General features: G+C 44.7%; 2 protein-coding genes across 8 annotated transcripts in view; one reads left to right on the top strand and one right to left on the bottom strand.

The window, feature by feature from the left end:
* The first annotated feature begins 514 nt into the window (after positions 1-514).
* On the top strand, positions 515-3,552 carry IL9 (interleukin 9). The gene is made up of 5 exons (XM_038551659.1): positions 515-703; positions 821-856; positions 942-974; positions 2,111-2,239; positions 3,445-3,552. The coding sequence occupies exons 1-5, from the start codon at positions 590-592 to the stop codon at positions 3,550-3,552; spliced, it is 420 nt and encodes a 139-aa protein (XP_038407587.1). The 5' UTR covers positions 515-589.
* SLC25A48 (solute carrier family 25 member 48) overlaps positions 589-24,815 on the bottom strand; it is a 52,402-nt gene continuing 28,175 nt past the window's right edge. For 2 of the 7 annotated variants that reach the window (XM_038552224.1, XM_038552228.1), the window contains 3 exons: positions 23,121-23,254; positions 15,483-15,612; positions 12,173-14,555 (listed from right to left, as the gene is read on the bottom strand). In XM_038552224.1, coding sequence (XP_038408152.1) covers positions 15,490-15,612; positions 23,121-23,254 — 257 coding nt within the window. In that variant the 3' untranslated portion in view covers positions 12,173-14,555; positions 15,483-15,489. Of the gene's footprint in view, positions 973-2,107; positions 2,222-7,525; positions 7,727-12,172; positions 14,556-15,482; positions 15,613-20,044; positions 20,106-23,120; positions 23,255-24,815 lie in introns of those variants that run through there. The other 5 variants (XR_005366707.1, XM_038552227.1, XM_038552225.1 and 2 more) reach the window with 5 other exon arrangements.

Genomic DNA, 24,815 nt, shown 5'->3' with positions numbered 1-24,815 from the left:
GTGGAGAATCTGGCCCCAGGCATGAAAAACACTGCTAAGATTTGGGAATGAAATATAGTAAGATGAAGGTTGCAATGCTTCACGGAGCTCAAGCGCTGAAGTGTGCAGAAAGCCTGAGAGTGCAGCTCCCTGGCATGGTATCTCTTTCTTCCGCCCCCTCCTGGCCCATTCATTAGAATACCTGTGACTGGCTATTTTATCAGCATTTCCAATAAAGTAAAAAGGGGGAAAATACAGATCTGAGCTTTCATGGAAAGTATTCTAACTCTCACAACTAGAATATCTGCCTTAAAAAAATATGGTTTTAAGATCTTTAACTTTTCCTTCGGCATCTCAGTACCCAACTATTTGAAAAGCATCTTTTCTGGGGAATGACATTTCCTAGCACAATGTAACATATTAGTCTGTGCCGAGTGACTCAGTTTGATGTCTATGTATTTTTTTTTTTATGTCAAGTGACCCAAACTTACGTAGAACAAGCGGGCACCTGGTATCAGTTTGATGTCAGGGTTTTTCCAGGTTTACAAGGGAGCTTTAAATACGGTGTGAATTCAAGTCATCTGCAAGCCAACTTGCAGCTCCTGTCAAGATGCTCCTGTCCACAGTCCTTGCCTCTGTTCTGCTCCTCTGCACTGTGGCCAGCCAGGAGTGTTTTAGCTTTATGGGGATCAGTGATGTCAGGTACCTCATTGACAAAGTGCAGGTAAGCTGCAGAGTTGGGCACCAGATGGGAAGGCAGCTAATGGAAATTTAGGTGAACTCACTTAAGGATGAAAAACTCACCACCCATGATGGGTTCTTGTCTTTCTACATCCTTTAGAAACAACCCCCTTCAAGCTGCAGTTGCAGCGCCAATGTGAGTAAATGCTCTTTTGAGAACTTTCCAAACTTATTTTCATGTTTGCATCTGGCATCTTTACTCTGGAATTCTTCTTTTGCAGGTGACCGACTGTTTGTGTCTGCCCATTCCTTCTGTAAGTAGAACAAAACAATATACTCTTGACATCATATTCCTTCAAAGTTTTCAAGTAAAAGTAAATAGCTCCATTTGGCAATTTTAAGTAAGAAAATGTTCCTTGATTGAATTTTTACCCCTCAATATGTCCTTATAATAGCAGGCTCTTGAAATTCTATCCTCTATACCTCGCTTTATGCCTTCAGAAGTTTGCACACTATTCAATGTTTTAAGAAGAATCTTGGATGTCTTTCTGGATTAGTGGCCATGTGCACAATTAAATCAAACTGGAGCTGAGAATATAAGAATGTAGCTTGTATTGTATTGCTTACTGATTTCTTAAAACTCTAGGATTGCAAAATGAGTAAGTAAAATTAATGCTTTTTTTCCTCTTGCATAAACTATCCCTGTGCTATACCTTTTCCCTTTTTCCCTCCCCTCCAATCTGTTTTTTTTGTTTGTTTGTTTGTTTGTTTGTTTGTTTTTTTAGTTGATTTAGGATGGCTGTGGCACAGTTTGAATGCTGGGAGGTTAGCGTGTCTCAGGTAGAAGGAAAGTGCAAAGGGCTTCCAGAGTGTCATTCCTCACACAGGCAAAGAGGAAGTATGGAAGAAATTCTCTGGTTTCCTACCCTAGCAGGGGTCAGATATATCACACCCCATCGGGGCACATCCACTAGATGAGACAAGTGTGAGGCACCTGCCGAGGAGGAACCAAGCATCCTGTAGCCCAGGCCAGCCCTTCAGTTTATGGTCTATGATTTTAGCTACTGCTGAGACACTGGCTCTATCCAATTGGCACATCCCATCAGACTGGTGGGAATTCCTTTCTCTCTACTTTGGAACTTACTTTTACAAGACATGGAACAGAACATTAGGTGTAAAGGAGACTAGAATTAGTTGTTTTCCAGCATCCACAGGCTTTGTGTTCCTTGGATGGAGCATACTGGAAATCTCCAAGGAGTGACACTGCTGAAAAAAGCCCTTGCCTTGAAATGCTGAAGATCATTTCCTAGACCAACAAGGGACTTGTCTAAAAATAATACCAGTTTAGGCTACATTGGTTAAATGAAAATAGTGCCTGAAAGTGTTCTCTTTGTGATTCTTCTCAAAGTGGTCCTCAGAGTGTTTTTTTCAATAAATTTTTATTTACCAGGACAACTGCACCACACCATGCTTCCAAGAGGGTCTGTCCCAGTTGATCAACTCCACAGTGGGAGCAAGATACCTTCTGATTTTCAATCGAGTAAAAAGAACAGTCCAAGACCTAAAGAACAAGTGCAAGGTGAATTTGTTTTTATCTGTGATATGCTCTACTTAGTTATTTTTATGTGAAGGTCAATGACAACTCTATCTAAATGAAGAAGGATGATAAAGTTGGAACTGGTAGTTCAAGGTCAATAAGAGTCCCCTAAGAAATTTACTCAGAATGACACAAAGTGAGATCCACCCTGCTAGTCCATTATTCCCTCTAGTTTTAAAAAATACTCATACCCATGTTGCCATTTACTTCTTTCCACTTTATTGAATAATGAAAGAATCTGTCCTGATTGTAATAAGAAGTTTCAATCTAGAGGATCAGAGCTGTGCCTCAAAGGTTACTAAGTTATGCTAGAAATTCAATTCACTAACAGGGTGTTTGTTGTGGCCTATAAAAAGATTTTTTTTTTTTTGATTGGCTAAGAAGGTACAAACACTCAGATCCAGAGGGAGGCTTGCCATTTGCCTTAAGCACCTACTGGCAAGTTCTCTTCTTCAGCATATGCCCTTGTCCCTGGAGGGAAAGGGGGGCATGACTCTTTGAGAATTAGCATCTTCACGTGTGTCCACAGAAGGCAGAGAGCTCTTCACTCAGCTACTTAACTGAGCTACTTACCATCAACAGCATGTAGTCTAAATGCTTAATATTTACTGTTTCATCACAATAACATTCCTTTTTTTTTACAATAACATTTCAATAACCAGTGTTTCAATGATCATTTATCACCCTCACTTTATTAGAGGAGGAAAGCAATGCTTAGTGAGGTTAACCCATTTGCCCAAAGCTAGATACTTAATAAGTGGCAGAGTTGAGATTGGAACTCTGGTCCATCTGGCCCCAATGACTCTCTTAGCCAAAGTGCTACTCAATGACCTTGGAAGGATGACCAAACAGGATAATAAAATATTGGGACTCAAAGAATCCTGAGAAAAGTTCTCTTCTAGTGAAGAGATTTAGGACCATTTGATAGGTATCTGTGTGTATATGTGTGCATGTGTGTGTCTCACCCCTGAGATGGTAGCACAAAGTCCGCCACCTACACTGGCTATACAACATGCTAGCCCTGGATCTCTCCATGCATTTGCTCTGTCTCAAGCCCCTGCTGTCTGTACAACCCACCCCACCCCACCCCACTGCACCCCCACTCCACCTCTCGCAGGGCTGCAAGTAGGGTGGTTCCTGGTCCATACTATCTTAGTCACTGTCTTTGTTAACTCTTCTCCCCACAGTATTTCTCCTGTGAACAGCCATGTAACCAAACCACAACAGGCAACACGCTGATGTTTCTGAGGAGTCTCCAGGAAATTTTCCAGAAAAAAAAGGGAGTCACAGTATGAAGATGAATTATTTATGCTATTTATTGAATTAAAAAGCCTCTTCTTTAAGTTGGAGCGTTAAAAAATCAGGTGAAACCATGCTAAATCAAAATCAGTGGTAATAATTTGTTTAAAATAATGTATTTTGTAATAAATATAGATGAAGAAAAAGAACACAACTTGGTCTCTTGGTGCTTATTTGCTCCTTGCTGCTCAGAAAAAAAGAAAGTTACAAACTCTGTGGGGGACTGAATGGATCACAGACTCCTATAGTAACAAGATTCCTTATTCAGAACAGACTGGAAGTGCCGCTAGTCATGGCTAGGGACATAGAGGGCACAGTTAGGAAGGGTGTGTGGACACAGCCACAGGATTGCTGTCAGGGAGGCTCAGGGCATGCCTGATGCACCCTATGTGTGGGTGCTGGGGGAGGGATGCTCAGGGCACTACTGAGGAGTTCAGGGTCCTGAGAAACCACCTGTGCACCTGAAATGGGAGAAGGCAGTGTGGTAAGCCTAGGAGGTGGGAGCCCACCCAGGAATGTAGGCGCCTGCACATAGAAGAGAGCAGAGTACCTGAAGCTGAGCCAGGGCAAGACCCATGGAGCAGACCCTCTGAGTTAGAGCACAAAGCAGAGCAACCTTAGGATCAGTAGTCACCTATTTGCCCCAGAGACCATCAGCTAGTATCCCCCGCATGCTGGGCAGGTTGCCCAGCTGGGGTTCAGAGCCTGATGGGGGCTATACTGAAGGGATCCTTAAACTAGCTAGTCAGCCTGGCAGAGCGTGGCTGTCTCTGATGGTAAATTTAATGTCACCTTGACCAGGCCACAGGGTGCCCAGATATTTAACCAAACATTGCTTCTGGGTGTGTCAGTGAGGGTGTTTCTAGACGAGATTAGCATTTGAATTGGTAGGCTGGGAAGCTGTGCCTCTTGTGCTGGGCCTCATGCAAATCCAATGAAAAGGCGAGGAAGAACTTGCTCTGACAGCTTGAGCTGGGACATTCTTCTACACGTGGACTGGAACTTACACCATCAGCTCCCAGGCTCTCATGCCTTTGGACTGGTATGATTGCCACACCAGCTGCTTCCTGGGCCTCAACATTGCAGACAGCAGATTATGGGATTTCCCAGCCTCCTTAAATCACATGAGCCAATTCCTTATTATCTATCTGTATGTCTATCTATCCAGCCTATTGGTTCTATTTCTCTGGAGAACTCTGATTAATAAACTAACCATCTTACCTTAATACTTAACCTGCCACTTACCCCAGGACCTCAGATTCTGTCTTCTATTCTGCAGTGCTTATACCTTCCAAGATACTCTAGAATTTCTTACTTGACCATGTTTACTGTCTGTCTCTCTTCACTCAAATGCCAGCTCCCTGAAGGCAGAGAGCTTTGTTAACTCACTGGTGTATCCCAGATGCCCATCCTGAGCCTGTCCTACTCCTATACCAGAGTAGGCACTCCATAAATACTAATGGAATAAAAGACATTGAAGATGCAAAAACAGAGTATGAACTGGTCTGTAGGTCAGGAATGTGCTCACCTAGAGAAGAGATGGCTCCCAGAACCACTACATGTGCTCAGAAAGGTGAGGTCCCAGGCACCTGGGTGGCTCAGTGTTTGTCTGCCTTTGGCTCAGGGTATGATCCCGGGGTCTCCCTCTGTCTATGTCTCTGCCTCTCTCTTTCTCTCTCTCTCTCATGAATAAATAAATAAAATCTTTATTTAAAAAAAAAAGGCAAGGTCCCTTCACAGAACTCCAGGCTGGCCCCAAGTGTGGGGTTCACCTGACCTGGCCACTTGGGGGGACCGCCTGCCAGTAACTTCCTGCATGGCCTGCCACTCTGTGTGATGAGCAGGGTGAAGGCAGGGTTAAGGTGAGGGTCTTGGGGTTGGGATGGTCTGACAATCACAATCACCCTTGCTCCTACTACCTGAAGGGTTAGAGGCTTGGGAAGAGCTTACAGGAATCTACCATGGGGAGTATTTTTCCAGGTACTGTCAAAATTAGGATTACTTTCCCTCTCTATTGAGCTAGACCATCCTTGGGTATTTTTGATACCCAATACCACAGAAAGTTCGGAGCATCAAGAGTTCTTCAGTGAGCTTTGCTCAGCCTTTTTTTGTTTTTTTTTTTTTATCAGTTACAATGTCAAGCAATATGAGAAGTGACTTGTATTTTATTGTATTTTTAAAAAGATTTATTTATTTATTAGAGAGAGAGCATGGCAGGGGGCAAGGACAGAGGAAGAGGGAGAGGGACTCTCAGGCAGACTCCATGCTGGGAATGGAGCCAGACACAGAGCCTGATATGGAGCCCGGCACAGAGCTCGATCTCACAACCCTGAGATCACAACCTGAGCCAAAACCAAGAGCTGAACGCTTAACCAACTGCAACACCCACACAGCCCAGAGGTGACCGGCATTTTAAGCAGTCCTCAGCCAAAGGTAAGATTCTCTGATACTCTAAGTAGCCCTGGTCCCCTGGAGTTGTACAGACCCTTTAGTGAGGGGGTGGGCACAAATTCAGTGCTGCACCTGCAGCCAAGCCCCTTCTGCCTGGGTGAGATGGAGAAGGAATTTTAGCGAGCCGCACCTAGGTCAGAGGAGCCTGGGCTATCTTCTGGAGTGTGGAAATTTTGAGTCCATGGGGACAGCCAATCATCATTGTTTTAGTCTTAGCTTGCACGGAAAGGAACAAATTTCTCAATGATTTATTTACAGTGACATGTATATGAAAGGGCAAAAGTCGGATTTTCTGTCAAGAGGCTTTCAGAAGGGGACCAATGGCCTAGCCTTTGTCCTCTCTCAATGCCAAAGGCCATAAGCATTTTGTAGTGAACATGGACCTTAAGACAAATAGACAGTCATCACAGCCTGTTGCCCCACTTGCTTCCCAAGAGAAGTGAGAAGCATTATGGAGCAGAGGTGGGGGTGGGGGGGCCTGGGGCATAGGCTCTGACAAGGAGGAGTTCTGAGCATCTCCCGTAAGAGTGGATACAAGACATCGTGTTCCACTATTACTGTTTATAGTAGTTTATCCCAGCGTCTCCCACATGACTTCTTCCCCAAGACCAGAAGTTCCGAGCACTAACTGTCTTCAGCACTGTCCTGAAGACAGTGACTGTCCTGCCTAGCTCTCTAACTGGTCTGAGGATCCCAGGGCACAAAGCACTGAGGTAAAAGCTCTATCTGGCCAGTACATACATTATAATGTATTCAAATTAAGCATGTGATTACTAAGCACTTACTCTGTATATACTTGGCATGCATTATCTCATTTAATCCCATAATAACCACAAGAGTTAAGGATTATTATTTCTGTTTTGTAAGTAAGGAAATTGAGGCTCTAAATGATTAAAGACCTTCCCAAAGTCCTACAAGCTGGTGAGACCTAGAGCAGGACCCTTGCTCATCCCAAATCTATTGTTCTCTCCACTCTATTCTTTTCCTATTTCATGTATATCAGGGTGTGTTGCCTCAGACTACAGTTTAAGGTAAAGCAGATTCATAATTATATGGGTCCATACTCCCTTAGTCCGAAACTTGAGGACCAGATAGCTTTCAGAATTGAAACTATTTGGCCTTCTAAAAAGTGAACACATTGCTCATGCGCCATATGTTACAGAATACCCAGAGCAGGATGTGAGACAGGATTCTGTAATTAAGTATATTAATATTCTCCAAAAAAAAAAATACATGAGCAGTCACACAAAGTAGTCAGGTTTTGCAGCCAAATGAGTCTCAGCAAATCTTGGGCTTTCAGAACCTTTGGACTTCAGAATTGTGTAATTCCCTAGCTCTGGCCCCACTTACAGAAGCAGGGCACTCTCTCCCAAGGGCTTATCTGGGGCCAGCTGGCCTCTCAGGGAGGGACACAGGCTTCTGTAGCATCCCGGGTCTTGGCCACAGCCCCTTCTCTCATCTCCTCCCCTTGGGTTTTCTGAATGGCACCAGATATGTTCTCCAGTGTGGTTCACCACCCACAGCACTGGGAGCTGCCACCTCAGCAGTACTCACTCCACGTGGGGATCACAGTGAGGACAGATGCTAGTTGTTGGTGATGATTTCAGAACACAGCTTGGGGCCACCGTCGGCTGCCAGAGAAGATGGGGTGAGAGATGAGCTGCGATCCACTGTCATAGATGAGTCAACAGTGTGGCCTGGTGGTTTCCCTCAGTTGTTCTGCAAAAAGTCACATAACCCACAGGATATACCCCTGCAGGCAAGCTCAGCCCAGAGTTCTCAGGGCCTGTGACGAGGTGCACTGTAATTACTCTCCTACCCATGTCAGAAGAGTTGAGATTTATCTAAAAAACAGCTTGGAGAAAGGAGAACGAATGAACATGCATTGAGTGTTCACTGTGTACCAAGCACTCTGCTAAGCATGTTTTATGGAATGTCCAGTTGGATCTTTCCAAGAACCTCATGAGGTAGATACGTAAATTTGTTAATCCCAGTGCATAGATGGGGCAACTGAGGCCCAGAGAAGTTAGTATAACTTGCCCCAAGCACACTGCTCAAAGTGAAGCCAAGGTTCCAACTCAGGTAACTGGCCCTAGAGCCATATCTTACATCTAACCAACAGGAGCGTGGAAGCTCTCAACACAGCCTCTGCCTTGTCCAGACTGCCCAGTCCCAGGCAGAGTTGTCTCCAGAAGATTCCAGTCCAAGGCACAGTGACACTGACCAAAGCCAAGCCCAGAGGTTACTGGCTGTAATCAGTCCCCACTGGTCTATCTGCCCATCCATCCAATTTGAAGCAGGAAGATATTGCAAAGGTTCAACTCTGACATTCCCTTCCTAGCCTGCTCCCCTCACCTACTCTAGACCAAGACCTCTCTTCCTCTGCAAAGGGAGCCCTCAACAGAAACGTAAAGACCAGCCACCCACTTAAAGTGTACAGGTCAGTGGTTTTCAGTGTCAGTCACTACGGAGCCATGCAGATCATCACTACCATCTAAATTCCAGAACACCTTCTTTACCTCCAAAAGAAACCCTGTGCTCATTAGCAGCCATTCCCTATTCTCCTTAATCAACTAATAATCTGGGATCCCTGGGTGGCGCAGGGGTTTGGCGCCTGCCTTTGGCCCAGGGCGCGATCCTGGAGACCCGGGATCGAATCCCACGTCGGGCTCCCGGTGCATGGAGCCTGCTTCTCCCTCTGCCTGTGTCTCTGCCTCTCTCTCTCTCTCTCTGTGACTACCATAAATAAATAAAGAAAAAAAAATTTAAAAAAAAAATAAAAAAAATCAACTAATAATCTACTCTATTCTCTATAAATTTGCCTTTTCTGGATTTTTCCTATAAATGGAATCATACAATATGTGTTTTTCTGTAACTGGCTTCTTTGACTTAGTACGATGCTTTCATTCATGTTGTAGCATACAGCCATACTTTGTCTCCTTATTGCTAAATAATATTCTGTTGTGTGGATATATTGCATTTTGTTTATCCATCCGTTGATAGACATTTGGGTTGATTCCACTTTTCAGCCATAATGAATAATGCTGCTACAAACATTCACGTGAAGGTTTTTGTGGGACATATGCTGTCATTTCTCTTGAGTATATACCTAGGAGTAGAGCTGCCGGGTCATAGGTATTTATTTTTTTTAGAGAAAGAGAGAAAGGGGAGAAGGAGAGAGAGAATCTTAAGCAGGTTCCTTGCCCAGGGCAGAGCCCGAGGCGGGGCTCCATCTTACCACCCTGAGATCATGACCTGAGCCAAAATCAAGAGATGCTTAACTGAGCCACCCAGATGCCCCTAGGTCATATGGTAACTCTATTTAATTTTTGAGGAACTGCCAAACTGTTTTCTTTTTTTTTTTTTAAGATTTATTTATTTATTTATTTATTTATTTATTTATTTAGAGAGAGAGAGAGAGAGAGTCAGAGAGTCAGAGACACAGGCAGAGGAAGAAGCAGGCTCCATGCAGGAAGCCCGACATGGGACTCAATCCCACATCTCCAGGATCACAGCCCAGGCTGCAGGCGGCGCTAAACCGCTGCACCACCAGGGCTGCCCTGCCAAACTGTTTTCTAAAGGGGCTGCACCAGTTTCCATTCCCATCATTTCTCCACATTCTTATCAGTAATTGATGTTTTCGGTCTTTTCAATTATAGCCATCCCAGTGGGTTTCTGGCAGTATCTCATCGTAGCTTTGATTTGTGTTTCCCTAATAACTACTGATGCATCTCTTCATGTGCTCATTGGTCACTTGCATATCTTCTTTGCAGAAATGTCCGTTCAAATGCTTTGCCCATTTTTTTTTTAAATCGGGCTACTTGTCTTTTTATTGTTAAACTGGAAGAGTTCTTTTTTTTTTTTTTTTGGAAGAGTTCTTTATATATTCTCGATAGAAGTCCCTTATCTGATATAAGATTCTCAAATATTTTCTCATTTTACAGGTTGTCATTTTATTGATGGGATCCATTTGTAGCATGAAAGTTTTTAATTGTAATCCCAATTGTCTATATTTTGTCACAGGTGTTTTTTTTTTTTTTTGTCAGTTGCACTTTTGGTATTCTAAGAAACCGCTGTCCAATACAAGTTCATGCAGATTTACTCCTATATTGCCTTCTGTGTATTTTATAGCTTTACTTCTTACATCTCACTCCACAACCCATCTTGAGTTAATTTTCATATACTGTGTGTAATAAGATCCTGACTTTTGGTATGTGGATGTACAGTTGTACCAATACCACTTGTTAGAAAGACTATTCTTTCTGCTTTGAATTGTCTTGGCACCATTGACAAAATCAATTAACCATAAATGTAAGGGTTTATTTTTGGACTCTCACTTGTATCCCATTGATCTATATATCAAACCTAATGCCAGCATGACACTATCTTGATTAACATAGCCTTATAGTAGGGAAGTGTGGGTCTTCCAATTTTATTCTTCTTTATCAAGATCATTTCAGCAATTCTGAGTCCTTTGCATTTCCATATGAATTTTAGGATTAGCTTGTCAATTTCTGCACTCCCTCCCAAGAAAAAGCCAGCTGGGATTTTGAAAGGAGTTGCATTAAATCTATACATCCATTTGGGAAATATTGTCACCTTACATAACAATATTTGAACACTATTTAGTCTTGTGACCCATGACATAGAATACTTTTCCATTTATTTAGATATTTAAAAGTCTCTTTCAACAAACCTTTGTAGTTTTCAGCATATCAGTTTAGCACATCTCATGTTAAGATATGCCTATTTTTCAAATGGTATTGTAAATGGAATTGCCTTCTTACTTTCATTTTTTGGAATGTTCATTGCTAGGGTATAGAAATGTAGTTGATTTCTGTTGCTGATCTTGTATCCCGAAATCTTGCTGAACATGTTAATTGGTTCTAATATTTTTTCAATGCATTCTTTAGGATTTTCTGTGTATAAGATCATATCACCTGCACATGAAGCAGTTCCATTTTTCTTTCCAATTTGGATGCATTTTATTTCATTTCATTGCCTAAGGGCCCTGGCTAGCACCTCCATACAATGTGCAATGGAAGTGGTGAGAGCAGCCCTCCTTGCCTTGTTTGTTCTTAACCTTAGTGGGAAAGCATCTAGCCTTTCACCACTGAATGTGATGTTGGCTGTGGACTTATCACAGATGCCCTACCCAAAGCATGTGCATTGGAGGTCCATTTGGAGGTCCAAAAGCCTGGAGGCCAGGCACCTGTAGTTCTTGGGGTTTCACCTGTAGAGACAGGTCCAAAGAACACTACTGCAAGCACCCTGCATTGCAAACAACTCAGACTCAGAGAGAGGAAGGGAGGTCAAAATAAGAAATTAGAAAAATCACATAAGTGATGCTCTCCCTGTGTTCCCCAACTCCTGTGTTTTTTTTTTAACTTTATAGTTTATGAAACCATTTTTGCATTTGATTCTTACCAAAGCCCTAGCAGGTAAATAATGGAGACCCACTGTTAAATCCTCCATTTTACAGATAAGAAAACTGAGGCCCAGAGGGGACAAAAGTTTCCCAAGGTCACAAAAGTAGCTGATGATAGTGCAGACCTGGAACGCAAGGTGGAATTCTCTCTAGTCTGAGGTTCTTTCCACTACAGAGAAGTAAAGGACAACAACGAGGTAGACAGTGAGATCTAGAAAACAGGAAGAGAAGAGTCCTGAGGCTCAGATGCTCTCACCACTGAGGACCCTGGTCACAAGGTACCGGAAGCCTAGATCTATGGATGGTTTTGTTGACCTCTGCTGCCACCAAGTGGTGATTCTGGAGTTTATCAGCCAAGAGAGCCTTTGGGTGACTCGTTTTTGTGGTGCAGCAGGAGAGAAAAGAGAAATCGAGGGAGACACTTTCAAAAGGCAAAGGAAATGAATCTAAGGAGATTTTCCCCCACTGGGATCTAAAATACAAATGGCAATTAATGTGCATGCCAGTTCTGCTGGCTGGTGGTGGCTGCCCAGGGCCCAATGCTGAAGATTCTGAAGTAGGATTTAGCTCATCAGGAAAAGACTCTATGACTCATTTGGGGCACCAGCGCAGGCACAGAAGTGAGAGTGGCGTTGTGGACACATGCCACGGGGCAGCAGAAGAGCAGTCGCCTTTCCACGTGGTGATTTTAGTGAGGGAGAAAATTTAGAATAATGAAACCATTCTGGAAACCAGACTGTGGGCAAAGTATTTTATTGTGTTTTGTTCTCCCCGTGAAGACAAAGCTGCAAGAATGCCGGGCCCAGCACGCTCAGCGCCACCACCTCCCAAGTGCCTTTTTGGCATGTGCCGCTGCTCAGGCAGGGAGGCTCTCCCAAGACTTGCCTCTACAGGTGGCTGACCTCGGCACAGCCTGTAGCAAAATGAGGCTGTGGTCAGGGCACAACATATCCGGCCAGGTGACACTGGCCCTTGGGAAAAAGGATGAAAAATAAGGCTTTCATCTAACCGGGATTATCAGTCAGCAAGACCCAAGGGTCAACAAATCATTGAGAAAATCATTTCTGTGAAGCAACAGTTGGCAGAGTATCACCCCTGAGAACAGATGTGAAGGGCCATGAGGTTGTCCGTGGCAATTCGTAAATGTCCAACAAAGGTATTATAGGAAGAATGCATCTTCATTCCTTGAAAATGGATTTTCCAGGAACTGAAAGCAGATCAATGAGGTCTGGAGCAAGAATGTCACAGCAAGAAGCAGACCTGCATTATTCCAGCAAGTTTCTGGGACAGTGGATCCTGGCCTGTGGGTAGGGATGGCTCTGCTGGATTCATGGGCTTCCAACAGGCTGAAGAACTGACTGCTGACCAGGGTTGGGACCCCACTTCTACCAACAAGGGGCATATTTCTCATGGTGTCTGAGTCGGGTATCTCCCTGTGAACAGATAAAACTATCCACATTCCAAACAACCACCTCATGCGACATTCACTGTTACACATGGCCCTTGGGTCATTCACAGGTGTGGCTTTGTGGGAGAAATAACTGAGAGGATGAATGAAAAGTAAGCATTCTTCCTTCCTGGGAGCTGGTGGGAGATAAAAGAGAGCTCTGCCTCTGCTGGATGGAAAGAGGCTGCATAAGCCAAGGGTTGGACTCTGCTCCCCACAGACACTGGACACAATTCCATGCCATCCCACCACCTATACTCAGGGACTCAAGATAGTCACCTTCCTGCGACTTCTCAGGGACTGTTGGGCTCTGCAGTTCTCCAATATCCACCATGTCTCACTCCACCCCCAGCCTAGACTAGGAGGAAGGCACTGGTTTCCATGTCTTCAAAGACTGGATGCTATTGCTTCCTAGAGCATGACCTGCCCATGAACTCAGAGCTACTTGGTAAATTCAAATCTAGGACTTGATAAAGAGCCTTGGAAGTTGTAACTCTTTAGGTGAAACTTGTTCAAGATGAGGCCCAGAAAAGTCACTGGGAACCTTCCCCTTCCACTGGAGGGCCACAGCCTCCTCTCCTACTCCAGCAGAGGCAAAGCCGGCACCCATGTGTGCCTCTTGTACCGTGAGAGTATTTTCAGAAAGGGAAGCTTCCAAAGGGGGTGGTCACTGCTCTGAAAGGCCAAATCCAGGACGATCAGAATTTGGCTTGTTAGAAACTTCTTCCTTCCTCCTGAAGTACCCATCACCAGGGTGGTGACAAGTGACCAAGTGTTAGCAAGCATCCAGCTGCTCTGGGTTTGGCAAGGTCTTGGCACTAAAGCCACCTTGCTGCTGAATATTTAATCACATAAGAAAAAATGGTCTGACCTATTAAACGAGAAGAACAAGTAAAAAATATATTGCATAAAATAGGTATTTTTTTGTTCTTTCTGCTTATTCATATTTTCTTTTTCTATAATAAAGAGGCACTGCTTTTATTATAGGATTTTTTTGGAAAGCCACTTTCATCTGTTCACGGTGGGAAGTGGCCAATATCTAAGCACAGCTTTAAGAAAGAGATCATTCCTCTGCCTGGCCCCGGACAAAACCCAAAGACAGTAGCACTTCACTCAAGGTGTTTAAGTATGCAAAATGTGTTACTACTCTTTTCCTTTTATGAGAGAGGGCAAAAAGCCAGGAGAGCCGTGAATGTGGGTGCTTTAGTAAAAAGCCCAAGCATTTGATTTACGTTCTAGGGCTTGTCCTGGGCTCAGTCTTGTGGGTTTGATCCATCATGCTCTTCCCCTGGATCTAGGGCCTGGCCCCACCAACACATGCTAGTAGGCATCCGCTGCCCCAGGGGAGGCAGCAAGAGGTTTGCTAGACCTTTTTGATGAAGGCCATCCTTCTGGAGAGAATTTGCAGTCAACAAGGCTGAAGCAAAATGGTTTCCTGTTGACTAGAAAAATCAGTGACTCGTCCCATTTTGTCTTCTCAGCTCTCCAGGTTCCCAGTTTGGAGCTAGAGAAGGAGAAACTGAGGAAAAGAAGGAGCTGAAGGGATATTGGAAACTGATTGTCCATCTTCTCAATGATGTTTCTGAGTGGCCACCTCTGTCAGGCTCTGTGTGAGGCACCAGCAATAGAGAAGTGAAGAAAAAGTTGCAGCTGTCCCAGGGCTTTCATGCTGGCTGGGGAGTGGAAAAAGTCATCAGGCAGTTATGATGCAAGGGGATGTGGTAGGGGCTGAGCAGGGGCTGTGGGAAGAACCTACAGCAAGCACAACTCATCCTGGCTGAGGTATAAGGGCAGGCTTCCTGGAGGAAGAGACTTCTAGACTAAAGCCTGGATGAAAAAGAAGAGTTGGTGAAGCCAAGGACAAGGGAATGGGGGCAGTGATAAGAGAGTGTCAGGTGGGCACAGCATATGTAAAGATCCAGAGGCAAGAGTAAGAATGTTATTTTCAGGATGCTGGTGATGACAGGGTTGATGACTAAAGCTTTACCTAAAGGGCAATGGGGAGCCACTGAGGGCATCTGACTAAGGGAGTCACTTGCCCAGATTTCTTTTCTTAGATCCCTTGGGCCACAGTGATCTTTTGCAATGAGAGAGAGAGAGAGAGAAGGAAAGGGTGTGGGAGGTGGGAATGAGGGCAAAGGAGGACAGCCTTTGGGAGCCCATTGTGGGCTCTTGGACTCATGCTCTGAGTTCAGTAGGGAGGTGGGGAGATGGTGCCCTGTAACAGAGGGTGGGTGGTCTGGTTTAAGTCCTCACTTCTGGGCCTGGGCCATTGAATTTGTACAGTACAGTGAAATACACCTCTACTCCTTTCCAAGGGCTTTTGAACCTGCTGGATGGGAAAACAGATCAGTGAGCTCACTACAAACAGGTAAATTCTGTGTCGATCTCAGTTACTAAGCACCTAGCTCACCTCTAGTCACATGTGGGGACTTCGGAAGGGCTTTCTGGCGATAAGAAGGGTGGCCACTGAAGCCCCATAACACAGATTAGATAGGAAATGAATGACAGGGACGTTTCAGAAAGTCACAATGAATTCATTGCAAAGAAGAGTGCCAAGCTCCAGGAGGTGCAGCTGGCTAGGAAGGAAGCACACTGACCTGGTGCTCAGGGGTTGGTCACCGTGTGGTCCCCGCGGATTGCCTGCAGTGAGAGCTCATACCCAAGGAACATGGCAGCGCTCATGGGGAAGCCACGCACAGCGTTCACCGTGATGCCTCTGAAAAATACCTTTGGCAGGAGGCAGCGTTATCTCAGAGGACTGACCCAGACCCTCTACAGAGCCACCCAGTGAGGTGCAGAGAAAGGGCTGGGGATGTTGCCCACTTGTCCTAGCCTGGACTACACAGAGCCCAAAGGACCCGTGCAAGCCCAAACCACCCAGGATGCCCGAGTCATGCCCCTGCCACGCCCCTGCCACAACCCACACCACCTGTGCTTGGGCTTTTCCTCCCAGGCCTGGTACATAAACACTAAATACTGTGGGCAAACTGTTGATTGTGAACACCCATATACACTTTCTTAACTGCTACTCTTTCTTATGTGTATACTTAACACACACATGTACACACACACACACACACACACATACACACGCATGCACAAAATCCTCTGAAACCTGAAAGTCCGAGCTCTCCACTCCACTCACTTCGCAATGGCAGACAGAGCAGCCAGACATGACCAACCATTTTGACAGGTGCTTCTCAGGATGTCCCCCAAGTGGCAGAGTGGGAAAGAACGCAGGCCATACTTTTATGATGGTAGACAGGACGTTGAGACACAGCTTTGCCATTGAATTGCTGTGTTACTTGGGAAGTGGCAAAGTCTCTAGAACTCAACTTACCAACTATGAAATGGGGGTAACAATACTACTGACCTGACAGGCTGTTGAATAAATGAGATGATGCCTTCAAAAGCTCTTGCACCGTGCTCGCCATGCAGCCAGCACTCATGAACTGCCGGCTATCCCATCACCCTCGTTATTATCAGTAACCATCTTTACACAAAGTGGGACTCAACCTTAGGTCATCAGCATGAGTGCTCAGTAGTAGTGTCTTGTATTGATGAACTGCTTAACTCAGCCATTCGTACAAGAACCCTGTATTTGTCTTCTAACCCTTGCATCCCTAGGGCCTATGATAAGATGCTTCACTTCCTCTGGATCTTGCTGCCCAGTGCTGCATAGAAATCAATCAATGTAATGTGGTTCCAGTCCTTGCTGTTTAAAACCCACTAGGGGGAGATAAGTCCCATTTGGGAATAACTACAATACAATCTAGAATGTGATGAGAACAGATAAGGACTTTGATGAGGGGTGACATGGGGAGGTGAGGAGGACTTGTCCTAAATGTCTTTTCTGGGAAGAGACAACTTCTCAGAAACTGAAGGAAACTCTACCCAAGCACAAATGACCCAAGAACTGTCAGGAATGGATATAAACCCATTTATCTGACTCCTGTATATTTACTAAGTGTAATAAAGAGAACTGGTACTTTTAAGGAAGTAGAAATCCAGCCCTTCTACATTTCCTCAGTTTTCTCGGTTGTTGGGCACTGTGGTGTCAGGGTAGGTACAGGCCACTGTCGTGGGCCAGTATGTCAGGATGTCTTCTTTTGGGAGAGGCACCTGTACCTTGGCACTTCTGCAAGATGGCAGTCTGCAAGATGTAGCTTGGTTGCAAAGGGGAGAGAATGCCTCTTTGGATTTGGGGGAAGCCTTGACCCTCCCCGGGAATGGAACTGATGGTCAAAGATCCCCAGAGGTGAGCAAGTGGCTCAGCAAGCCCTGGAGTGATTCAGAGATGAGGCACACAGGACACTTGGAACATCAGGGCTACTCTCTCATGTCTAACCTTTCTGGAATTGCCCAGGCTTACCCAGAGTGACTGAATAACAGCAGGGAAGTGGCTCCAGCTCTGAAAGGAAAATTCTATGCTGGGTGCCCATGGACACTCCCCTGTGAGTCTGGGCCTGGCTCTGCTCTGAGGCCAAGCCAGCAGGGCTCAGCTTGGAGTGTGGACCTCCTCCCCCACAGCCCTGGGCCCTGCAGGAACCATGAAACACTTCAGACATACAGACATGAACTCCCTCCAGCAGCCATGGCCTGCTCTGCTGTGAAGCCTGAAGACGGCAAAGTGCAGACCTGCTGGCTTTTACCCTGAGCTTTCAGAACACAAAATCACCAGACCTAGTCTCTCCTCCTGAAGCCTCAATGGCTCTCCACTGCCCATGGAAGTCTACACACTTCCCTGGCCTGCCAAGATTCTTATACTCAGGCCCTGCACTTTCTCTGGGCAGCCTCTTACACCTGACATTCTGGGCAGGTTAACAGCTTGTCACTCCTCCAAGGAGCCTGCTTTCTCCTACCACTGGGTCTCTTCTGCTCTGTCTGCCAGGATGTTCCCCAGGCCTGGCTGTACCCTCAAGCAGTCTTCCCATGGTCACCTCAAGCTGGACTGTGGCCCGTTGTCTTCTGTGCACTCAATGGCTCTGCCATCTTAGCACTTCTCACACTGTCTCTAAGCACCCTTCATTTGTCTGTGTACCCATTAATAATCTCAGTCAGGGTAGTGACAGCAGGGCTCTGTGTAGTTTACCTTGGAACCTCCAGCATCTACACTTCTGAACCCCCAGCATCTACACCTCTGAACCCCCAGCATTTAATGCTTTTCTTGGCCCAGAGGGCCCTTTATAAATCTTACTAAATGAATCAGTAGATGGATGAATGGATGGATGGAAGGAACAAATTCCTTGTGAAAAGGGAACAGTCTCTGAGCTGAAAGAATCCTGTGGGTGGTAGTGGTAGTGGGGGATTCCTAGAGGGGAGGGAGGGCTCCAGTCCCTAGATGGCAGAACCAAAAGGCAACCAACCTTGCTGTCTCAGGAAACTGCTCTTCCTACAAATGTTCCTTTCCACCTCCCCTTAGAATTGTCCAATCTCGATCCACTGTCACAAACTGCCTCACAACATCCACCTCTGCGCACCTAAAGGATACCAAGTCGCTCCTCCAGCCTCCTGATCTCAGATGGTAACTCTTTAAGTTGCAAGATGGCCCAAGTGACCCATGACAAATGTCACAGCAGGCAGAGAATGGACTCACAGCAGGCAGAGAAGGAACTTATTTTTTGACTTGGGAATGCCCCCAAAGTCCTAGACTTCTAATTCCTTTTATCAAAAAGGCTGCATGGATGCCTGGGTGGCTCAGTCGGTTAAACGTCTGCTCAGGTCATGATCCTGGAGTCTGGGGATCAAGCCCTGTATCAGGCTTCCTGCTCAGCAGGGAGTCTGTTTCTCCTTCTGCTCCTTCCCACTGCTTTTGTTCTCTCTCTCTCTCTCTCTCTCTCTCAAATAAATAAGATTTTTTTAAAAAGGCTGCTTTTGTAGTAATCATTAAGTGAGTTACAAAGATCTGTCAAACTTGGGTACTATTACCATTATTCTACTTCTTCGCAATTCTTTATTCTCACTGAGTTCTTCTTCCATAGTGAAGTGGGGACAGGTTGGCTTACCCTGCTTCAGTAAGCCACAGTAAAAATTGCAGGAATGGATGCTCCATCGAGCCAGCACCACAGCCAGCTGTGACTGGAGCCATCCATTAGTACCCAAGAATAAACTACTTCTCCTGCTGCTGGGAAGGACTATGAGACAAGCCATCTGTCCAGGGCTATATGGGATGTTTTCTTCATGTTACTACTTATGTTTACATGCAAACACATATACAAACATACCTAAATCTACCTACCGACATACATGCTTGCATAGGCTGTGAATATTTTTGGAATATTAAGAAACTCCTAACAGTGACTGCTTTTGAGAGAAGACTGAAGACCAAGGAGGGACAATTAGACAGTGTATCTTCTAACACCTTTTGAAACTTTCTATGTTCATATATTATCTATTTTCAAAACCAACTAATAAAAAATTTAAAAAATGATTTTCAGTTAATGAGGGACTAATCAAGTTGAATACTGCTACCCCTATTTAAAATCTGTCTCTCGGGATCCCTGGGTGGCGCAGCGGTTTGGCGCCTGCCTTTGGCCCAGGGCGCGATCCTGGAGACCCGGGATCGAATCCCACATCGGGCTTCCGGTGCATGGAGCCTGCTTCTCCCTCTGCCTGTGTCTCTGCCTCTCTCTTTCTCTCTCTGTGACTATCATAAATAAATAAAAATTAAAAAAAAAAAAAAAATAAAATAAAATCTGTCTCTGGAATGCCTGGGTGGTTCAGTGGTTAAGCATCTGCCTTCTGCTCAGGGCATGATCCTGGGTCTGGGGATCAAGTCCCACATCGGGCTCCCTGCATGGAGCCTACTTCTCCCTCTGCCTGTGTCTCTACCTCTCTCTCTCTCTCTCTCTGTGTGTCTCTCATGAATAAATAAAATAGTTAAAAATAAATAAATAAATAAATAAAACCTATCTCTGAATATAAATTATGGATCAATGCTACTGAGATTAAGAAATCAATCATCTGACCTCAGCTGCCTTCTAGGACTTTGTTTTTAACAGAGCACAGTAATTTCTGGATGAAATAATAGCAGCAATGTACTTATCCTCTATAGACTTTATGGAATTGGGATACAATATTTTGATACATTAATTTGAATAATATGATACATTAGTATTTTAATTAATAGTAGACAAAAACATCTCAAATAAAACAGTACCCTGTTTGAATCTCTCTGATGTGTCCCTCTGTACTTGTTGGTTGAATCACAAACTGTGCTTCTGTTAAAATAATACAAAAGATAAGTGAGGTGAGGATTCTAGGAAGGTGGCAGAACAGGAAATGCCAGCAATCTGCTTCCTTACCTAGATAAGAGTTGCATTGGTAGAAACTGTCTGGTGTAACTATTTTGGAAATCAGGTTTTATTTAATGCTTAAAACTTCCAGGAGAAGGTTTGGACAGTAAATCTGGTTAATTTCAGTCCATTTTAGCTCTTAGCAAGGGAACAGCTGCCCATCCTCCACCCCCAGGCCTGTGGCAGACAGCTGCACACACGTGCTGGGAGCAACCTGCACACACAGCTTCTGGAAGCCAGAGTGGGCAATAAGGACCCTGTCTTCCAAATATTGGACATCTTATTTTTGATCAGTGATTGGGGTTTCTGATCACAGAGGTACAAAGAGGAAGGTGGCCACTGCTGTTTCCTCTCCTCTCACTGATGCAAGTCCTTCCTCCTATGGCTGGTGCCCCACTCCCCCTTCACTTATCTTTTTTTTCCCCTTTTGGGGGATAGATATTAAAGACTAGGACATTCAAAAGCTACTGCATGTATGGGGAAAATTGGAAAGTAACTGTGCATGCCCAGAGAAAGGCTCAGAAAGGAACTAAAAAGACCTTAAGTTTACAGTTCCAGCTGGTCTTCGGCAGACGGACAGGCTAAAACAATTTAAAAAAGTGAAACAATAAATAAAAACAATAAAAAAACAATAAAAAAAGACACTGGGACAGGAAGAGAGAAATCTGATTTCCAGAGTTACCACATAATTAAACTCAAAAGTCTAGTTTTCAATAAAAACATAACCAGGCATAAAAAGAAACAAGAAAGTATGGTCCCTTCAAAGAAAAAATAAAGAGAAACTGTACTTGAAAAAGACCTGGTAGCAGATCTACCTAACAAAGACTCTAGAAATGTCTAAATGATGTTTGAAGAACTAAAGGAAGATATGGAGAAAGTCCAGAAAATGATACATGAACAAAATGAAAACATCAATATGAAGTAGAAAACCCAGAAAGAAACCAAATAAAAATTCTGCAGCTGAAAAGCACAACTGGAATGAAAAATTTACTACAAAGATTCAAAGGTATATTTGAGCAGGTAGAAAAAAGAATCAGCAAACTTAAAAATAAGACAATGGAAACCACTGTGTTTAAGAAAAAGAAAGAAAAAAGATTGAAAAGAGCCTAGAGATCTGTGGGAAAATATTAAGTAAATTAATATATGCATTGTGGGAGTCCCAGAAGGAGAAGAGAGATAGTAGCAGAGAAATAATGACTAATAACTTCCTAAATTTGGTGAAAGACATGACTATAAACATCAACAAAACTTAATGAACTCCAACTAAAATAAACTCAAAGAGACCCACACCAAAACGTAATCAAACTTGTGAAAGTAGCAAGATAGAAAGAACACACTACAAAGAATCTTCAGTAAGTTTAACAATAGATTACTTATCAGAAACTTTAGAGACCAGAAGGTAATAGGCCAACATATTCAAAGTACTAAAAGAAGAAAAAAGAGTCAATCAAGAATACTGTATCCAGGAAAACTATCCTTCAAGAGTGCTCGAGAAATCAAGACATTCCCAGATAAACGAAAGCTGAGGGAGTTTGTTACCACTAGACCTACCCTGCAAGAAATGTTCAAAGGAGTCCTAGAGGGTGAAATGAAATGGCACTAGAGAGTAACTTGAATCTGTATGAAGAAATAAAGATCTCAAAAAAAAAGGAAATACATGTGTGTGACAACAGTGTGGCATCGTGGCAGTACAAAATGTCCCTATCTTGTCTTCACCTCAACAACAAGAGTTGGGCATCCATCCACAACATGGGTACCTCTGCAGGAGTTGTGGGATCCAGCACCATCTGCCAGGGACTCAAGAGTCCTGCCCGCCTGTGTATCAGGTACTAGGCTAAAAGACCTCAGTACTGGCAGTGGAAGCTGCAGCAGCCTATGAACAGGCTCTGGTGCCTCTCAGCTGCAGTCTAGGATTGCCTGGTGAACCAGGATTGGCCAGTCACCTACAGACAAGAGAGCCTTTGTGGAAGTCCAGGTTTCCAGAGAAGTCCCAGCATTCCATTGAGGTGAAAAAGAAAGAAAATTAGTCTGGATGCACCGGTGTGGGTAATTAGTAAAGATTGGAGGGCTGGGAATGAGGCAGCCATGTGAGGAAAGGTCCAGTGTTCAGTGGTAACTTTAACACTAGTAAAACTGCTAATACTAATACTAAAGCCAATGACAACTGGCTCTATTTTAAATATACTGTGTTATGCATGAAACCAAGCACTTTTTATATGGCCAATTTAATTTCACTAACAAATATCCCTGTTGTTCATGGTAGGGATGATTATCCTTGGAGAGACTGAAGCCCAGAGGTAAAATAACTTGCTTGGATTTCCCCTAGCTCATGAGTAACCAGGCTGGCTTTAACTCAAGTCTGCTGACTCAAAGGAGAAAGCCAAGAAAACTAGTGGCCCACTGGAGGCAGAGCATGCATGACTGTTTCTCTGGAGGGTATCAGGGGTATCACAGGAGGCAACATAGGGATGAATTTCTTTATAATCTCGGATGCCAAACTTGGAATTTGGTTGTCATCCTAGGATAGTTTAGAGATAGGAACGGGCTTGGATTTTGACAAGCCCTTTGGATGCAGGGAGGAGGAAAGAGAAGGGAAACAAAGCCAGGCTGGAGGATGCCTCATACAAGACCAGAGATGATGGGGTGTGAACTCAAGTGGAGTCAGACAGTAGAAGATAGACCGGGGGACTGAATGTTGATATGACTGCCATGCATGGCTGTGTGACCTCAGGGAGGTTACCCATCCTCTCTGAGCCTATCTCTTCCACCAGCCTGGGGCATGGATTAGATAAGACAAGGATCTAAGTAGTGCTGTATATGGTGACCGCTGGTACTTTGGTTTCCTGACTTCCCCCTCTGTAATCTCATATGCCCCCAAAGACTGGCCAGCCCACCTTCCAGGGACTGACACTGGCCCCACATGACTGCTGATGGGCTTACTTTAAGACCTTCCTTCTGGTAACTCTGGGAGATACAATCCAGGACACCTTTGTATTTGTTTAAATAAACACCGTCAGCTTGGAGTCGACTTTTCACAACATCCATAGGAGTTGCTGTCCCCCAAGAAATTGCACCTGTAAAGAGACAATCAGGTATCAGGGACTGGCTGTTTGGGGTCTGGAGGGGACATGGTTCCCTGCCTATTTCCACCATTGACAGGTTAACAAGCTGCTGGGGAAGTGGCAAGAGCTCAGTCAAGACCTGTGAAGGCCATCCCTGAACTTCCCTCACCACTCTCTCTGGGCTTTACAGAAGTCTCCTCCTCTAGGCCTTGGGTTTGCCATCTGTAAAATGGAGCAATAGTACTTATCTTCATGAGGTTACTGTTAGGACAAATAAATGGATGCACGTGAGAGCATTCAGCACAGTGCCAGACCCACAGCCAGTCCTTTATAAGTAGATGCCTTTATTAGCAGCTTTTATTGAAGAAACAGGAACATGTCCCACTGAAGAGGTGGGCCAATTCTTTACAGTGCCTTTCTGAGGCACCACAGGTGAGAACCCAGAGTGAAGCCTGAGGTGGAAAGCTTGCAGCTCCCCCAGAGACAGAACCTACTCTGAATTCAGAGAAGCTAAGGCAAACACTTGCAGGTAGGCTGCTTGCCAACAAAGGGCCAGGCTAAGGACTAAAAGAGTAGGGGCAGGTCTTTACAAATCTAGTAACTTTTCCAGATATCTGAAATAGACGCCTTGGGACAAAATAACACTGGGTCATCCTCATTGGAGAAGTTCAGGTGCCCTAGTTTGAGCATTTTGGTGACTTTAAGGGACTCTAGGAAAACAGTGCCAGGTTACTGTATAAACACTGAAACTGGCACATTCTAGACAGTAAGAGAAAAACACACAGATGCCAAAGTCCAAGGCATCTGGTTTACAAGGTTTAATAGTTGCTGCCCAGGGACTCTCAAAAGAGACCTTAGCCTGCCTTGGACCCTCTGCCCATCCTAGCCTCCAGCCCCTCGGCTTCCTGCCCATGGTCCTCTGGGAACCGTATCCCACCCTCTTGCCTCCTGCCAGGATAATGAGGCTGCTTCCCCTGGAGTCTGTCCAGGGACTGCCCTGGCATACTCCCCTGTTCCTCAGCCCACGGGCAAGGCTATTACAAAATGAGGTCTGCCTACCAGGCCACTCATACCTGCTTTCACCAGAAGTGAGAATGGATGGGGCCTTATCTGTCATCTCTTACTGAGCACTTACAGGGAGCTGGCACAGGCCTCAGACACATGGGGGCAGAGGGCAGACACAGGTGTTTGGTGGCTAAGACATAAGCTTCATTATGTGTTTGCTGAGCTTAGAGCACAGGTGAGGAGGAGGAGGAGGGGAGGAGAAAGTGGGGAGAAGAATGACAATTTTCTTCTCTCCAGAAGATCTTCCCCATCAGCATCACATGTGCCATGTTATCAGCCTTCTTGAAAAGCAACCCGCTCTTGCCTTCCTTACCCTGCCCTGGCTATAGCTGCACACCTCTCTTCCCCAACACAGCACAGCCAAACCCCTCAGAAGTGTCATGTATACTTGGACTATCTGATTTCTTTAATCCCATTCTCTCTAGATCCCATTTCAATTGGGTTTCCACACTCTTCTCTTGACCAAAATGGGTCTTGTTACGGTCTCTGATGACCTACAAAATGACTT

This window comes from Canis lupus, chromosome 11 (assembly GCF_011100685.1).
Source record: "Canis lupus familiaris isolate Mischka breed German Shepherd chromosome 11, alternate assembly UU_Cfam_GSD_1.0, whole genome shotgun sequence".
In the NCBI taxonomy this organism is placed as follows: domain Eukaryota; kingdom Metazoa; phylum Chordata; class Mammalia; order Carnivora; family Canidae; genus Canis; species Canis lupus.
The sequence above is the reverse complement of the archived record's forward strand: the minus strand, read 5'-3'. Positions and strand labels throughout refer to the sequence as shown.